Consider the following 15,849-nt stretch of genomic DNA (forward strand, 5'->3'; position numbering starts at 1 on the left):
GACCAAGAAATGCTCATCTCAAATCTGTCCAGTCTTATCCTTCCTTTATTTTTGCCTGGGACTTACCATTTCCACTTCAATTTCTTCCTGATTCAAGGCAGGTATGACTTCCCTTTTACCAGTAAGCTGCTCCCCCAACACCAGAACACAGGGTTATCTCTCCTACAGGAGCTGGAACTGCTGTTCCCACTTTCAAAAATCAAAATCGGAAACAAAGAATATCTCTTGCTTTACTTGTAAAAAACATTTCTTTTTGTTTCAAACAGTATCTCCTTAAATATTGGTGATAGCAAACTAAATTGTTCTTCCTTTCCCTTCCCCACTGGAACTACTCAGAATCTGATCCAGGCTTAGATTCTGTCTTGCACAAAATCTTTGCACCAGGCATTTCCGTTGTAACTTGCTGTCTCCTGAAAGCCAAGATTTGCACCAATTTCTCTCTCCCTTTTGAACTCACCCTCAAGGTTTGCTGGGTGTGCAGACAGGCTCCAGCTGCCCTAAGACCCATGTTCTCAGGCGCATCCACAGAGCAAAGAGCATCTCTCCTCTGGAAGGACAAGGCACAGCTCAGCAGCCAGTACCTTCCAGTGCCTGCAGCCACTTTGCAGTGTCCAATGTGCTGAGAACAGGGCAGGCTCACTGCTCCTCCCTGCATCAATCCTGCCTGGCATGTACTGGGGCTCTGGCATGAGCCCTGACCCCCCTCTGAGTCAGTGCTGCTGGGCTCCCCAGCGAGCTGACAGACCACACTGGAAGTGGACAGTGCTGCCTAAAATTCTTAAGCATTGTGCATGCATGACACGCAGAATTCAGACTTAAATTTTGCACCCTGGTTTATGCTTCCTGCTACAGTGATACGCTGTTGTAGCAGAGACCACAGTGGCTGGTGTCCTTAATAGGCAGGGAGTTATTTAGATCACCATGTACTTTCGTGTCAGCCTTTGCCACGGGAAAAGGCGCTCTCAGGGTGGTTCTGTTTCCTGAAGAAAGAGATGCTGTTTCTATAGAGAAAGATCCTGTTACCTGTGCTCACCCAGGGTAGCACATGTCTGACTCCACACCCGAACAAGGTCCTTTGACTTGGCAGAGGGGAAAGCATTCGTGCTTGCTGATGGCTGACAGCACCTGGCTAGCAAACCTGCAGACGGGAGGAACTGCTGCTCCATGTGCAGCAGCCCAGGGGGGATTTTGTGTTTTCTGGTAGTACCAGTGACTGAACAGATCCTGAAGCAGGGACAGACTGAATCCACCTTAGGAACAGATGAACAAAAAGAATAAAGGGATGACAGCAAAACCAGGCAGCCTTTACCGGGTATCTTAAATAAGAAAATTAGGATCTAGGAGCTGTAATGTCCTCCTGCCAAAGCAGGTCAATGCTTTACTCCATCCTGGCTTACCACACTGCCTGCTGGTGACATCAGCTGAACACTTGGCTTTACAGCCATCCTGTGAAACTGTAGATCTCTAAATATCTAAATAGAAGGGCATGGCAGAGTTATAATCAGCAGGCAGCACTTCCTTGGGAAGGGCTGGCTGGGCTTGTGTTGCTACAATGCGTTTCCTTTCATTCCAAGGCAAAAGGCTGCGTTTAATGATTAACAACCATTCCTACCTCTCGACTGGCCGGGCAGCCTGACGTGATGTGGTATAGCTGGAAAGCACAGGAAGATCAGCAACCCCACTGCCCTGGTCCAGAGACAAAAGACTTCAGTGTTCTTGAAAAGAATTTAAAACATTTTACATCAAAAGGCTGCAGAAGTTGAAACACGTCACCTCGAACCTGTGGCACAGGATGGGACAGGGTTTGTTAGGAAGGCTGTGGAGAGGGAGGGAAAACAGCACTGGGCAGGAGCTTGGTTGCCTAGATGATCTTTGAGCTTTCTGTACATCTCTTGTATAATTAACACGCTCCAGAGTGCACTGGGAACAAGAAACATAACCCACATTAGCTTTTGTATCACAGAATAGCTGGCAAACAGCATCAGAGCTAAAACCAGAAGTGGTGAATGTTCTGCTCCTCAGCTGGTAGCTCCTGCTCTTGCAGTGATGGCTGAAACTAGGAACAGCAAACAGGAGCATCAGCTAACTGGACCCCAGCTGGGCCAGCTTCTGCCTTCATGGAGATTTTGATTCTGCCATGGGTGGAGACATGTAGCAGCAGCCAGTTCATCCACAGGTTACTGCTCATGACCAGGTGCCTATAGGGTAGGGATGACTTTAGTCCGGGGCTTGAACTAGTGCTTGTCATTCAAATAGAGCTCATGGGTGTGAGAAGTGTCAGTGCAGTCATGTCAAATACAGGATCTGAAGAGAGAAGTGATGTAGGCACTGGGAAACCCTGTGCAGGGAACTGCACCCATGGGAAAGCATCACAGGGAAGGGTGGAGCACAGGAGGCCTGGGCTGCTCTCGAAGTGTGCAAGAAAGGATAGAAATGCTTGCTCTGATGTGACTGTTTCAGTGTTTCCCCAACAGCCAGGGATCAGACCCTCTGCCTGCAGCTCTCCGGGGCCTTCTTGCTGCTGGGGCTGCTGACATTTGCACCATAGGTGTGAGGTCAGCCCTCAAGGAGATGTCCCCAGGAGCTGGAGACTGGCAGAGCTGTGAGTGGGCTGGGGGATGACTACTGTATCCCTGGATGGATCTTCCAGTCCTCCAGGGTTTACAGGCATGGATCCACCCTCCCCAGGAGCCCTGCTCCATGTGGTATGTGTTCCTGGGCCATTCCACATGGCCACGTAGCTGTGTCCTCCCACCACTGCAGGGATTGTCACCCCTCCATGGCAGTGGCCCTTCCCATGGGGTGTTTCCCTTGTCCTAGTGTCTCCAGCAACTCTTAGCCAGGTACCAAGTTTAGATACTCCCAGTCTGGACTGGGTGCTGGTCCTCAGCCCAGAGGGAGTGAAAGGCTCTTTATCCCATCTCTCCTTCTCATGTTTGTTTGATCCCTCCCACAAGTTTTTCTTGTGCCTTGGGTTTCACTCTGCTGGTGCCTTCTGCCTGCTCATGCCATGGCTTTAAAGCTGAATAGGCTGCTTATCCAAATACACCCAAATGGATCCCTGTCATTCCCTGTGAGTTCTGGGGGCAGTGAGTGATTCAGGATAATTTTCTGATTTTGTGCAAAGGTAAAAATGCTTCAACTGTAATTCAGTGCTGACCTTCAGGCCAAGCTAAACTGGGAGGACAAGCCCAGGTTAGTGTCTGGGATTCCTCTGGTCCTTGAAGCTGGGCTCTGAGTCATGCAGGGCAGCTGCAACGTGTGCTTACCAGGGCTCCTAGATGCCTTCCCTTCCCCCTTGGTTTTCCAAGAGAAGTAAAGAGACAAAATGATATTAATGAGAGCCTTGATGCTTAACCAAGCTAGGGATCCTGAGGAGGGGTGGGTACTGATTCTTCTGCAAACGGGCTAAGGGCAGATGAGTATTTCAGATGTTGTATTTACTCAGGCAGAAATGACGTGCTGCTTTTTTGGAGGTGCTTTTCGTCAAAAGCAAGTGTTTTGTTCCCTGTGGTGTGTGGTGGCATTTCCTCCTCCCCTGTACTTTTCTTATTCTGGTTAATTAAACTGGCATAGTCAATTCCAACTCCTTTTTTTCTTTGTTGGTTTAGGGTTAACTTTTTCTTTAATTTTTTTATTTTAATTTCACTGCCGTGGTGATTTCCTTCAGTTTATTTAGCATTTTAAAATGGCTTCTATTTAAATTTGGAAGGGAAGAAAAATAAATCTGCTAAATATATTTCTATTCAGATCATATGTTGTGGCTTTTCTCTTTTTGAAGAATGAGGTCTAATTTTTGAACCTGAATTCACTTGGCACTACTCTTGGTTTCAGCTATGCTGGGTTTCCTTTTGTTTTAAACTAATTCCTTTTTTCCTACTGCTGAGCTCCATTCATGTCTCCATGCTAACAGAACTTGTATGCATGTGTTTGGTTTAAAAGTGTTCATCTGAGCAGAGTTAAGTGTCTGCAGAATACTTGAGGATGGGGCTTTAAGTGTGTTTTATGGTGGTCCTTGCTGCAGTGCTGTGGGCCTCAAGTGTTGCCAGTCCTTACCAGCTCCCCAAGCACATCCCATTCACATACATCTTTGCAAAAAGATGCAGCACATTTATTTATTTTTTTTTCTTTTAATTCTTTGTCCCCCACTCTGGGAAGCTGGGGTATTGTCCCTTTCTGGGGAGAGCACAGTTTTTTGAAGGCATGAAGGTTATTAAAGACTTGCTGCTTTTGGAAGAGAGGAAAGGTAGCAAGGAGCAGGAGGATATAAGGTGTTTTCAGTAGCAAAGGACTTTTCTGGTTTTAATAGACTAAAACTTTATCTTCAACACTTAGGCTGGGCTAGAATGTTTCTCAGTGAGGAATGCATGACTGAGAAACACAGAAAAACAGCTGAGGAAAAAAATGGTTAAGAAAAAGAGAGATTTTGTGTGATTTCTGAAGAGCTCTGTGGCTGCTTTTTGTCCCTTAAGTCCTCAAAGCTGGTTTGGATGGGTCATCTGAGCTCCTTGGCCTTCAGAGGGTTTTGAGATAGGTTTGTTTGTGTATCTGAGCTTCTTACAAATACCTGGGTGTGTATCTTGTACTCTTCTGAAAAGGTTTTCTTGAGGCCAGGGGACTGTGAGGCTCTTTATCTCCTCCAATCATAACACCCCTTGTTTCAGATTTTCTTTTATTGTCACTTGAAAGTTTCATCTGTTGTAGCAAGCAAGGAAACAAAAGGCAACACACTTCAGAGCAAAGCTATGAATAAAATCTTATGCCTATAGAAACTGGGGGATGCAAAACCACTGTCCCAGCAAGCAACCACAGCTAAGTCATATGTGTGGATTAAAGAAAATAAATCCTTGGCATACACAGTAACAGAGTATGTCATGGATATGGGAGGTGTGATTTATGGTGGAAACCTTGATTTTTGGCCACATTCTGAGGTCAGTTTTTTGAGTAAAACCTGCCTTGCTGAGTCAGACTGTGCTCTGAGTGTAACACAATTCCAGTCTAGCTTCAAGTTCAGGTACTTGGTGGGTGGATGTTGATCCTGTTTGTGGCTGCATCTGTTTCATGGGGAGTGTCTAAGCTTGGTGCCCATACCCAAGTCTGAGGTGCTTTAGTTCTGCCTGGTCCTTCTTCTTGTCTTGGGTGATGAGACTGAAAGGGAGGAAAAGGTTTGGGGTTGTTTTTGTTGTTTTTTGCACCTTTTTTTAAAAAAGTCATTATTTTATAAGAAGTAGAAATTGCAGACAGCTGCTGAGACAAATGAATGCCAATGAACATGGGGCTGTGAGGAGGTTGTGCACAGCCTCTCACCCCACTTCAAAGTAAGTGCCCAAGGCAGAGACATTGTGCAAGGACATTGTAGAGATGGAGGTGCAGGTCCCTTCTCACAAGTAAATAATGGTAGGACAAGAGGGAATAGCCTAAAGCTCCATCAGGGGAGGTTTAGGCTGGACATTAGGAATTTTTTTTTCTCTGAAAGGGCTGTCAGGCATTGGAACAGGCTGACCAGAGAGGTGGTTGAATCACCATCCCTGAAGGCGTTTAAAAGTCGTCTAGTTGTGGTGTTTGGGGATATGATTTAGGGGTCAACATGGTGGAGTAGGGTTGAAGGCTGGGCTTGGTGATCTTAAAGGTCTTTTCCAACTTAAATAATTCCGTGATTCTAAGATGCAGCCCCTACTTTGTGGAGCAAGACCCTGGGGTGGCTCAGCTTTGACGCCCAGCACCTCCCAAGCCCTGTCCTTTGCCCTGCAGACCTTGCAGCCTGCCCTTCACCCTGGAGCAGCAGTGACCATGCAGCTCTTCACCCACAGCCCTCCTCTCCCTCCAGCCTCATCCCTGCTCCACCCCTTGCCGGTGGAGTGCCCGGGGTGCCCCCCTGCCTGCCGTGCCTGCAGAGCAGCTCTGAACCTGCCCCTCGGAGGCTGGATCTCCGCTCATTAGCTGATGTTTGCTGAAACCGGATACCTGGGGCACCCCAGCCAGGAGCGGAGTCCCCTGGCTGCAGCTATTTAAAAGGACAAGGGCAGCCTCACAATTCCCACCTCTTCCACATCCATGTCCCTCCCAGCGCCCGCTCCCAACCTCTCTTCTCTCCTGGATCCCTGCAGCATCCATGACCCACGAGTGGAGCGACGGCCCGAGGGAGACCTGCCCGCGCCAGCCCTGGGGAAGGATTATCTGTTGAACCTGGGGGACCCCCAGCCTTGCCAAAACCAGCCCCTGGCTCGCTCAGGGCCCGGCAGCCCGGCAGGCACCCGCTGGCCCCCAGCGCAGGAGGCACCTTGAGACTGAAGGGGAAGAAGGGAGGAAGGGGCTTGGGTTTGGTTTGGGGGTTTGTTGGTTGTTTTGTTGGGGTTTTTTTCCTTCCTTTTTTTTTTTTTTTTTTAAATTATGATTGTTATTTTATAAGAAGTAGGAGTTGCAGTCAGCTGCTGAGACACACGAATGCCGGGGAGCGCGGGGCTGCCAGGGGACTGTGCACAGCCTCCCCCCTCCCTGCCAAGTAAGTGCCCGAGGCAGAGACCTTGTGCAAGGGGGAAGGGAGAGGGGCCCTGGGGGCACCCAGGGCTGCAGGGAGGAGGTGGGGGGGCTGGCTGTGGTGGGCTGCACCCACCTGCCTGAGGGAAGCCCACAGAGCTGAGGGGTTCGCTCTGTCCTGGCACGGACAGCGGGGACCTGCTGGTCACTCTGGGGAGTTCAGAGTGGCTGGGTCCCTGCTCGGTGGGACTTGGCAAGAGGTGGTAGAGGAAGGGGCAGAAGGGATGTAGGTTTTAGCCACATGCCAAAGACCTCTCTCCTGGCAGGGCTGGTTCAGTGGGCTTGGGATCAGAACTACTCTGCTGGACCTCGCGTAAGAAAACTCATTCCCCCCTCCTCTTGGGGTCCAGCTTCCATCACTTGGTGGTTGGAGGAAAGGGGGGATCTGGAGATGGCCTCACACCCCGTCCTCCCTGTGGGAGCAGGGCAGGGTGAGGAGAGCAGGGGGGCTTTACTCTCACGGGCCTGAGCCCCCTCCACAGGCCCCCAACCGCCTCTGCCAAGCGCTGAGCCCAAGGAAAAGCCACGTCAGGTACCTTGTAGCACGTGTCCTTTGCCAGCCCATGGCCAGGTGGGGTGAAGAGGTGGGCAGAGGTTCATGGCCCCCCTGGCAGGTGAGTGCAGCCTGGCACCCATCTCCCCCAGCAGCCACTCCCAGACCAGGGGCCTTGTGCCTCTTCTCCACGGAGCCAGGAACGGGTCTTCCAGTGCTTCTCAGCAGCTCTTCTGGCCGCGAGAGTTTCTCTTTTTAAATTATTTATTTACTTTGTATTATTTTTTGTAAGTGCTTCGGTATTACAGAGGAGGGCAGCAGAGAGAGGCAGCAGGGACATCCTTAAATAATTTTCATTTCTCAAAATCTGCCTTTTCCTCTTCTCTCTAAGTCCAGAGGAGAGATCCTTGGGGGGGTGGGAGGCACATCTGCACCGCGAATAAAAATAATAATTACAACCACCAACCAACCAACAACAACAAAAAAGTAACAGCTAAGAAAAAAAAAAACAACAACCCAACACTTTAAATCAAGGGCTTTGGAAAGCAGAGATCACAGAAATTTGTACTATTAATAAGGAGGGAAAAAAAGAGAGAGGCGAGAAACCCAGCGACCATGGGCCAGCCTGGCTTCCTAGCGTGTACTTTCTGTTCTCTCTCCTTTTTCCCAAGGTAATTGCAGTCTGCCGAGAGGGAGTTAAATGGGATTAAAAGATCTGTGTAAGCAAAAGGACCCAGAAGAGAAGGAGGAAGGAGTGAGCCGTCCGGGCCAGGGGGTGCCTTTGACACAGCTGAGCCCCTTAGAGAGGCAGAGAGCTGAGCTCCTGGGAAGGATGTACCCACAAACCGGCCTGTCCCCCTTTTTCTGATGGATTGCCGCAAAAATTGCCCGAAAGAGACAATGCACTAAACGTGATGGAGCCGGAATCAGAGCCGGTCTCCAGACTCAGAGCTACAGCAGCAGGCAGGGGGTGAGTACAAAGTCCGACTTCTCCCGGCGCTGGGGAAGGGCATCCCGGGCGGGGATGGGGGTTCCGGGGGATCCCGGGAGGGCTGCGGGAGGGGAGAGCCGGCCCGGGAGGGGAGCCCCGCTCCCGGGGGGCTGGGGATGGGGTGGGGGAAGACATTCCTTCTGCCAGGGGATGATGTGAAAACTCCTGGGCTGGAGAGGAGAATGGGCTGAGGAGAAGGGAGGCCACGCTGGAGGCAGGAGGGTGGGAACGGAGCTGGGGTCTGCATAAAGGGGGTGAGAGTTGGGGGGGATTGGGGCCGGGAAGGGCAGGAGAAACCCCCCTCCCCCTGTTCCCACGCACCCGGGAAAGGAGCTCCGAGCCCGGGAGCTGGTCTGGGGGGGGTGGGCGCTGATGTTGCACCCACGCGAGATGCAGGAACAGGCAATTCCAGCTCCCGTTTCCCCTCGCACACCTCCACCCCTCCGGGGCACGGGCTGGGGGGGGGGTGGGGGCAGGTTCCCCAGCCCCCTTCGGGAGCAGGGGGTAAATCCTGCTCCCGGAGTCTGTCCCGCGGGGCCGTGGGGACGCGAGTACCTGGAGATCGCCGCCGCGGTCCTTGGGGGAGCGGGAGAGCCACGGGCAGGGCTCTGGGGCACGGCCAGAGAGGCAGGCGGGTGCGCGGGGGCATGTTCTCGGTGTGCTCGACAGACACACAGGCGCACCGGTACTTCTTTCTGTCTAGAAATATTCGTATGTGTAAAAAAAAAAACCTCCAGCGCTCGCCCTGCCCGTCCTCTTTTCTCACACAGCCGGGACCAGCTTTTACTATTTTCATTGTTAAATCGGTGCTGGCGGTTGTTGTTATTATTTTTGCTGGGGACTAGCAAAGGGTTAACCCCTCTGGTTGCGTTGTCGGATGTAATGATGATTTACCGACACTCCCTTGGAAAGGCTGGGATTCTTCTGCCTGGCAGTTTGAAAAAGTTGTGTACAGGATCCCCCTGCTTCTTGCCAGGCTCGGCTGGGCTGTGAGATGGGGTGGAAAGGGGGTGGTTTGGGGGGGGGTGCCTCCCTGGGTCACCCCGCTGCTGGGCAGCCCCCCCCGGGGCGCAGCGCTGGAGCCTGGATGTGGATGAACGTGCCGCTTCCTTTGTGGGCTCCGCACGGGCTCTCCCTGCCCCCGTGTCTGTGCCTAAAGTCCCGTGGAGGATCAGAACTGCTCCCGGGGGCTGCAGTCAGCCCTCCTGGAGAAGCTGTGCCTTTATGTACTCACAAGGACTGAATTTCATTGCTTTAGGGATTATTTTGTAATTTTTATTCATTTATTTTGCCCAGCCCGTGGTGTGGCTGGGGATGCTGGTAACTTGCGGCATCTCCCGCTTGCACCTTTTTCACGTCGGGCATGGTCTGGAGGGAAAAGCCTGCCTTGGGACCCTGCGGGGGTGACTGTCAAAAAATGGAGACGTTGAAAGGGGAAGAGACAGATAAAAGATTCCTTGGCAAGACTGAGATCAGCGCCGCGTCACAGCGAGGGGAAGGGCCCCGGTGCTGGGGAGATACTTGGCACGGTCACTTCACTGAGCACCAGTTTCTGAGCAGGATGGAGAAGCTGACCACGGTCGTGCTGCAGATGAGGACAGGGAGATCCTGCTCGAGTCGCAGGGCGAGTCGGACCCTGCTGAGCTCAGGGTTGGGAAACAGGGACCCAGGAGGAGGCAGGGTGGCTGCCTGCCCGCTGGAGGTCTATGCTCTTGCCTTGGGGTGTCCCAGGGCAGCACTGTGCGTGGTCAGAGTGCTGCAGTGCCACGGGAAATCTGTGCTTGGGGCTTTTCTGGTGCCTCTGAGCCCGTGTGCCTTTTGTTCCCGGCATCTCCTCGGGGTTCAGTACCTCAGCGGCTGCTGCTGCTCCGGTCCCTCCTCAGCAGAGGTCGCCTGCTGCCCTTCACATGATCTCTCCCTGGGTTTTTTTGTGCTGGTTTTTTTTTATTTGCTTGGTAGAGTTGAGTGCTGTGCATCCTACCATTCCCACAGCTGGATGTTCCTGCTGAGGTCTTTAGTCTTAGAGAGGGTCCCCTGAGCCCAGACCTGGCCTTTGCCTGGGCTCACCAGGCTGCCCTTGTGCTGCCGGTTCTTCCTTGGGGTGGGTGAGGGTGGTGCTGTCTGAAGGCAGCTTGTAATGGAAACTTCCTGGTGTGTTCCCACGTGGCACTGGGGGTCCTGCTTGTCCCAGCATCCCAGCACTCCTGCAGCATGTTTCGGAGCAGGGCTGGTGGCTGGGGAGCTGCCAGAGGTGCAGGAGACCAGTGGATGGAAGTGGCAGGGCTGCAAAGGAGAAGCAGTTGCAGAGTGTGCTGAAGCCTTGTCCTGCCTTGAGCAGCCAAAGCTTGTAAAACCTGAAGAACACAAAGTTTTACAGGCTCTGCAAGATTAAAATGCCCCTCACGATAATTTCTGTTGATGCATTTTTAGTGAGTAGAGGCTCACTAAACCACCCAAGGTTTTGCATTCAGCATTGCATTGAGAGCGTGTCCAGACCACAGCACTTGTGCTGTTCAGCTGTGGTTGTGCCACCTTGGCCCCTTCTGGCCACAGCAATCCCTGCTGACCATGGAGGAGCCTTACTTGATGCTCTTGGAGGTCTCTGGGTGCCTATCTATGATCACAGCCCTGGGCTGCTGTCACAACACTGCTCTGGGCTGCCTGCCCCACGTGCTGGATGAGAAAGCTGTAGGCATGGTGGTACAGCACCCACCTGGCACCACCAAGGTGTGTCAGGCCCTAGGAAGGCTTGGAGGAAGGCACAACTCCTGTTTTGCTAGGAAAAGAACATTCTGTGCAAGCCAGGCAGGTGATCTGGGGATAAATGATGGCACCGCTGGGCAAATTCAGGAATGGAACTGGCAGCAAATGTGTGTGCACTGGGGGCCTTGGGGTGAGAAGAGGCAAGTACAAAGCCTGCAGGAACTGTCCTAGGAGGGAAGGGCAGTGTCAAAGCCAGGGTTACAAGCTGAGGTCCACTGTCCAGACCCCCCCTCCCCTGCTGCACTGTTGTGTCTCTCTGAGCACGTCCTTTTGACAAAGTTTCTGCAATGGGTTGAATGAATAAACTCTGCCCTGCTTGAAAACACTCTTGATGGAGGTTACATTGTTGACCAAGGGTTGCCCAGGTCTTGTGGTCAGGGGGTTGTAGGAAATCTCCGACTAGAGCCAGATACACGTGGGGTTTTTCTTCCCCTCTCTTTCTTTGTCAATTTGTTGGCGGCATGAGGAGGAAGGACAGACACTTGCTGAAGTGCAAATGGAAACAATGGGGGATTCTATTGGGCTCTGCCAAAGCCCATTCACAAAATGAAGGAATGCAGAGGTGTTTGTTGGAAGGACTGAAAAAAGGAGCTGGATGACAGATCAGGCTTAGTTTGTGTTTGTCTAGGGCTCCAGTTCCTAACTGAGAACACAAAGTCAAGGGCCAGTAGTGAGTGTTGTGGCTTCACACAGCAGCAAAGTCAATAACCCAGACAAGGGTGGCGAGGAAATAGATCAAGTAACGGGTTGTCAGGAAAGGTCTCCTATTCCAGGAAGCTGCTGGGAGGGTGTTTGAGTTATCACAGCCTCCTCAGTCAGTCTTGCATCCAGCAGGTGAGGAAGCAGGTTGTCACCAGAAGGAGCTCAGAGAAGCTGGTTGGCTCTGGCCCAGATTTCAACACACAAGCTCTAGTTCCCAATTAGGTTTGAAACCCATCAGCTTTCTACAGGTATCAGCACACTTCCTTGAAAGAAAAAGGTGTGAGGTGGCTGCAGGAGGGAGAGACTGCCACACTGGTGCTTCCTTCATCTCTAGTTGCTGTGTACTGCAGGTCTGCATTTCCCTCCTAGAGAAACCCTAAGAGGATTTCCCATGGATTGATCACAGGAGTTCACAAAAAGTAGCATCCAGACCCCCTTGTTGCTGGCTGATGTGCAGACCAAAACTTCTTCGCAGTACTTGAGACCTACTGCTGTATCATTGCCAGGAGCTGAGGTCCCTCACCTTTGTGACCAGGATTTGACCCTCTCTTCAGGCCTAGTGGGATGTTCTTGCCCTACCAGGGGCCTCCTCCAAAGGAAGCAGCAGTTTTTCGTGGCCCACAGTTGTCAAAGCCCTGACACAGACTTCTCCAGACACAGCACTAAGGGCATTTTCATCTCGAATTAAGATTAGATTTGACTGAAATGGTGCCAGATAAACCCTGGGAATTTCTGTGTGCCAGCTCCAAATTCTGGAGCAGGGTGGAGAAATTCAGATATTGCTGTTCAGGACCACGCCAAGGATGGGTTGGAGTCTGGCCTAGAGGGTTTTTTGGCCTAGAGGTTTTCCCCATTTGTGCTACTGGAGTCTCCAATACTAATGGTGGGACAATCTTTGAAACCCTCCTCCTGGTACTCTGCTCAGAGCTAAAGCTCAGGCAGCCACACTGCTGTCCCACTTCACCCTTTTTCCTTTTGGCTGCAAAACCTGTTTGATAAACATGTGCCCGGGAGCAGTGGGTTGGATTAAGGATCTTACATGTACTTGATGCTGGATGATATATTTTGGGAGCTTTTTTAAACCTTCTAACACTATAGAGGTGTACTGGAATTACACAGTACCCCACTTAACATTGACTGTTTCTAGATCACTCCTAGATTTCTCAGTACTCTTAAATGACCATGGAAATGTACCTAATCTGGCCCATCCCACACCTGCTTCTCTGCTTTCTTCTTAAAATGTAGGTGCTTAATAGGGATTAAAAACTGATACCATTGCAGTCTTTTCTGAAACTCTCCTCTTAGCATGCCAGGTTTGGCAACAGTGTCTGTGCACTCCAGACAACATCTATGACTGGAAATGTAAATCAATAACTGGTTTGCACAGCAGAAAAGGTCCAGCAAAGAACTATGCAGGGTCAGTGCAGGGACACCTACATAATATGTTTCCATTGCTCTCTCCAGACACTGAGGGGGGAGAAGAAGTATACCAGCATTTCCAGAAGCCCAGAAAGAGAGCAGAAATCTGCTGTGCAGAGCATGATACTGTTGCAGAATAAGATTTCTGCCCCAAGGAGCTGGGAGTGGAATCAGTGCTGTGGTGCAAGATAAAGCCTCAGTATGTAGGCTGTGATTTTTTGTTTCCTGTTCACTGCCAAAATGGCTTGGGTGTTTTATAAACTATCACCGATGTGCAAAGGATCCTAAGCAACAGGGATGTTTTCTCCTTTGATGATACATTGTTTAATCTACAGCTAGAAATGTAAATTTGCCTTTCTTGGAAAGCAATTTTCAGCACTCAGCTGGCTTTCTGGGCCTTTGGACAGGAGTAAAAAAAAAAAAAGGCACCTGAATAGTGGAGAGTGGGGGGGACTCATTTTTCCACCCTGCAAGAATGTTTGTCATTTCAAAGACATTTCCCAACTGTAAATGAGGGAGAAAAATAGGATTCTTAAATGCTGCTTTGAGCTTTTGTAATATTTTCTTCAAATTCAACCCATCACCCAAGCAAACAATATGTCAAAATCATTTGGACTTCTTTTTTTTTTTTAGGGCAGGGGCAAATCTTTTAGTTTAAAAAAGCCAAAATGGCTCCAACAGGTTCTGGAAATTGTGAAGTGGAGAATTAGCTGATCACAACAATTTTACAGATTGCTTCAGCTTTGTCAAACTTTCACTTTTTGGAGGGATAATTCCTGACCAAGTCTATCCTAGAGGCTGTTGTCTTACTGCTGTCCCTTAGTTCGGTGTAGTGCTTTATTCCAGTGCTTGCCAGGTAAGAACCACTATGTTCAACAGGATTTGTCATTGACTTTTGCTCTTGATGTTGCCACCCTGAACATGACTTTACTGGGACTCACAGCAGGACATGTTGTGCACAAGCCACCTGGAGAGGTGATAATTCTTCTTCAGCCTCCAAGTCACAACTTGATGCTCTCATAGGTCTGATCTTTCAGTGCTCAGTCAGAAGATGGCAATGAGTCTGCAGGCTGAAAACCCAGGGCAGAGCTTTGCAGCTGTGGGCTAATTAGCAGTCATGATTTCATCAGGTCTCCAGACTGGTGGGTATCACCACCCCTGTGCCTGTCCTGAAGCCTCAGCAGAAGGGGTGCCTAGACCTCCTGGTTGTTTTATGTTGGAACTCCTCAGGATGTTTATTCTTGGTTGCCACCTGTGTGCACATGGTCCTCACTGGGAAGCTGCTAAGATCACTACAAGGCTGTAAAGTGTTATTACAGGTCTTTGTACTTCACTGTCCCTCTCTGTTGTCTGTTGCCTTGCACTTTTGACACTGGTTACTTCCAGTTTGATCTCAGGAGCTCACAAAACATAGTGAAGCAAAATCACGCTGCAGTCAGTAGCTTCAGTTTGCTATAAAGGGACTTTATCTGCACTGGAAGACTTCTGGGGTTCACATGAGCTTACATTGTAGGTATTTAGGGGCATTTTTTCACCTAGTGACTGTAGCCATGGAATCCTCATTCTGGCATTCATAGAAATAAATTATTTTACTGGGTGCCTCTTGATATGTGGAAATTGCTGGTTGTGGGAGGAAAGAGAGATAAAGGAAAGGTGGGTTTGATAGCTCTATATAAGGAGAAAAATCTTCCCTTACTATTGCTACTCAAGCTGCTTGTGCAATCCTGTCGCTGCAGGATTGGGACGGAAAAAAGAGCCTGCATTATGAACTCCTGCAATAATTAACAGCCCCATTGCTCACAGGTCTGCCATTTGGAAGCTGCTTTTGCTTTTTCCATTAAGTTGGTGAATTTTGCCAAAGTCTTTTGGCCCTCAGCCCTGCTCTCCGCTCGTACGGTGCTGGCTGTGCGAGGGGTCCAGGCGCAGGGCTGAGGCCAGCTGGATCCCACGCTGAGCCCTCCTCTCCTTTACAGCCCCCTCCGTGTCCCTGGAATGAAATTACGTGCTGGATTTTCCCCAAGGCTTGTTCCCCTCGCTGTGTTGGTCAACAGGGATGCTGGAAGCAAATCTGGGTTGTGCAGGTTACCCTTCCACAGAGAGCTGGGCCCCGGTTGGGCGTGTTGTGTGCCCAGCGTCTGTGTGTAGCTGTACAAACCTGATCCTCACCAGAGAAGAGGTGTTGCTGACACCTGGGGCTCCTGCTGACCTTGGGGTTCACATCGTGTTGGTCACCCCCTTCTCCTTGCCTTCCCATGCTCTCGGTGGGAAGGCAAGCCTGGCTGCTGATACCCAGCAAGGTCTTTGCTCCACATACACATGGAGTTGTGTCTGCATCTTACAACTCTGTTGTTGCTTTGAAGGTGAGCACAGGAATGCAGGGCTTTCCATGAAGTGGATTTTAGCCTTTTTTAAGTAATAAAAAGATTTCTGCTAGAGGTGGCCATGAAGGATCATCCTGTTCTCTTCTCCCACCTCACCTGAGTGACCCAGGGTAACAGCTCTCCTTAGACTCAGCCCAAGAGCTGTTTTCTGTGGGATGAAGTGGATAAAGGGGGTGGAAAACAACCAGGTCTCCACAGATGGAGATCTCTTAAGCATGGTGAGGTTTTCTGGTATAGGCTACAGGACATGGCTGAAGAACATCCTGATTTGGCTACTCCAAGCTGTTGCTCCTTCATGCATAAACCGAAGCAGCCCCAGAGCTTCTGAAATGTGCAGCCCAGTGTCAGGGTAATGGAAACAGCAAAGAATGATGTGGTTCATCTCATCTGTTTCCCAGCCGACGTGGTGCTGCTCCAGAATTTTGTCCCTTCAAGCCTTGAAGCAGTAGTTAGTGGCTGGATTCCTGCGTGGGTTTCTGTGCTCAAGGCCAGGTTTCCCCACTGATGTGTAAATCCCTGTGGCTTCATTTTAGCTGTGGGAAAGGGTCTCCTGCACTAGATGA

At 50.5% G+C, this 15,849-nt stretch overlaps 1 protein-coding gene and 1 long non-coding RNA gene across 4 annotated transcripts in view; one reads left to right on the forward strand and one right to left on the reverse strand.

Moving 5' to 3' along the window:
• Window positions 1–4,288: 4,288 nt before the first annotated feature.
• Window positions 4,289–8,609, reverse strand: LOC127392435 (uncharacterized). The gene is made up of 3 exons (XR_007891264.1): window positions 8,577–8,609; window positions 7,074–7,458; window positions 4,289–5,148 (listed from the first exon to the last, which is right to left on the reverse strand). It is a non-coding gene; the product is annotated as an uncharacterized LOC127392435 (long non-coding RNA).
• Window positions 7,450–15,849, forward strand: part of COL27A1 (collagen type XXVII alpha 1 chain) — a 148,987-nt gene continuing 140,587 nt past the window's right edge. For all 3 annotated transcript variants that reach the window (XM_051636281.1, XM_051636284.1, XM_051636282.1), the window contains exon 1: window positions 7,450–8,000. In XM_051636281.1, coding sequence (XP_051492241.1) covers window positions 7,945–8,000 — 56 coding nt within the window. In that variant the 5' untranslated portion in view covers window positions 7,450–7,944. The remainder of the gene's footprint in view (window positions 8,001–15,849) is intronic.

The sequence above is a fragment of the Apus apus genome, chromosome 19 (genome assembly GCF_020740795.1).
Source record: "Apus apus isolate bApuApu2 chromosome 19, bApuApu2.pri.cur, whole genome shotgun sequence".
NCBI classification, from domain to species: domain Eukaryota; kingdom Metazoa; phylum Chordata; class Aves; order Apodiformes; family Apodidae; genus Apus; species Apus apus.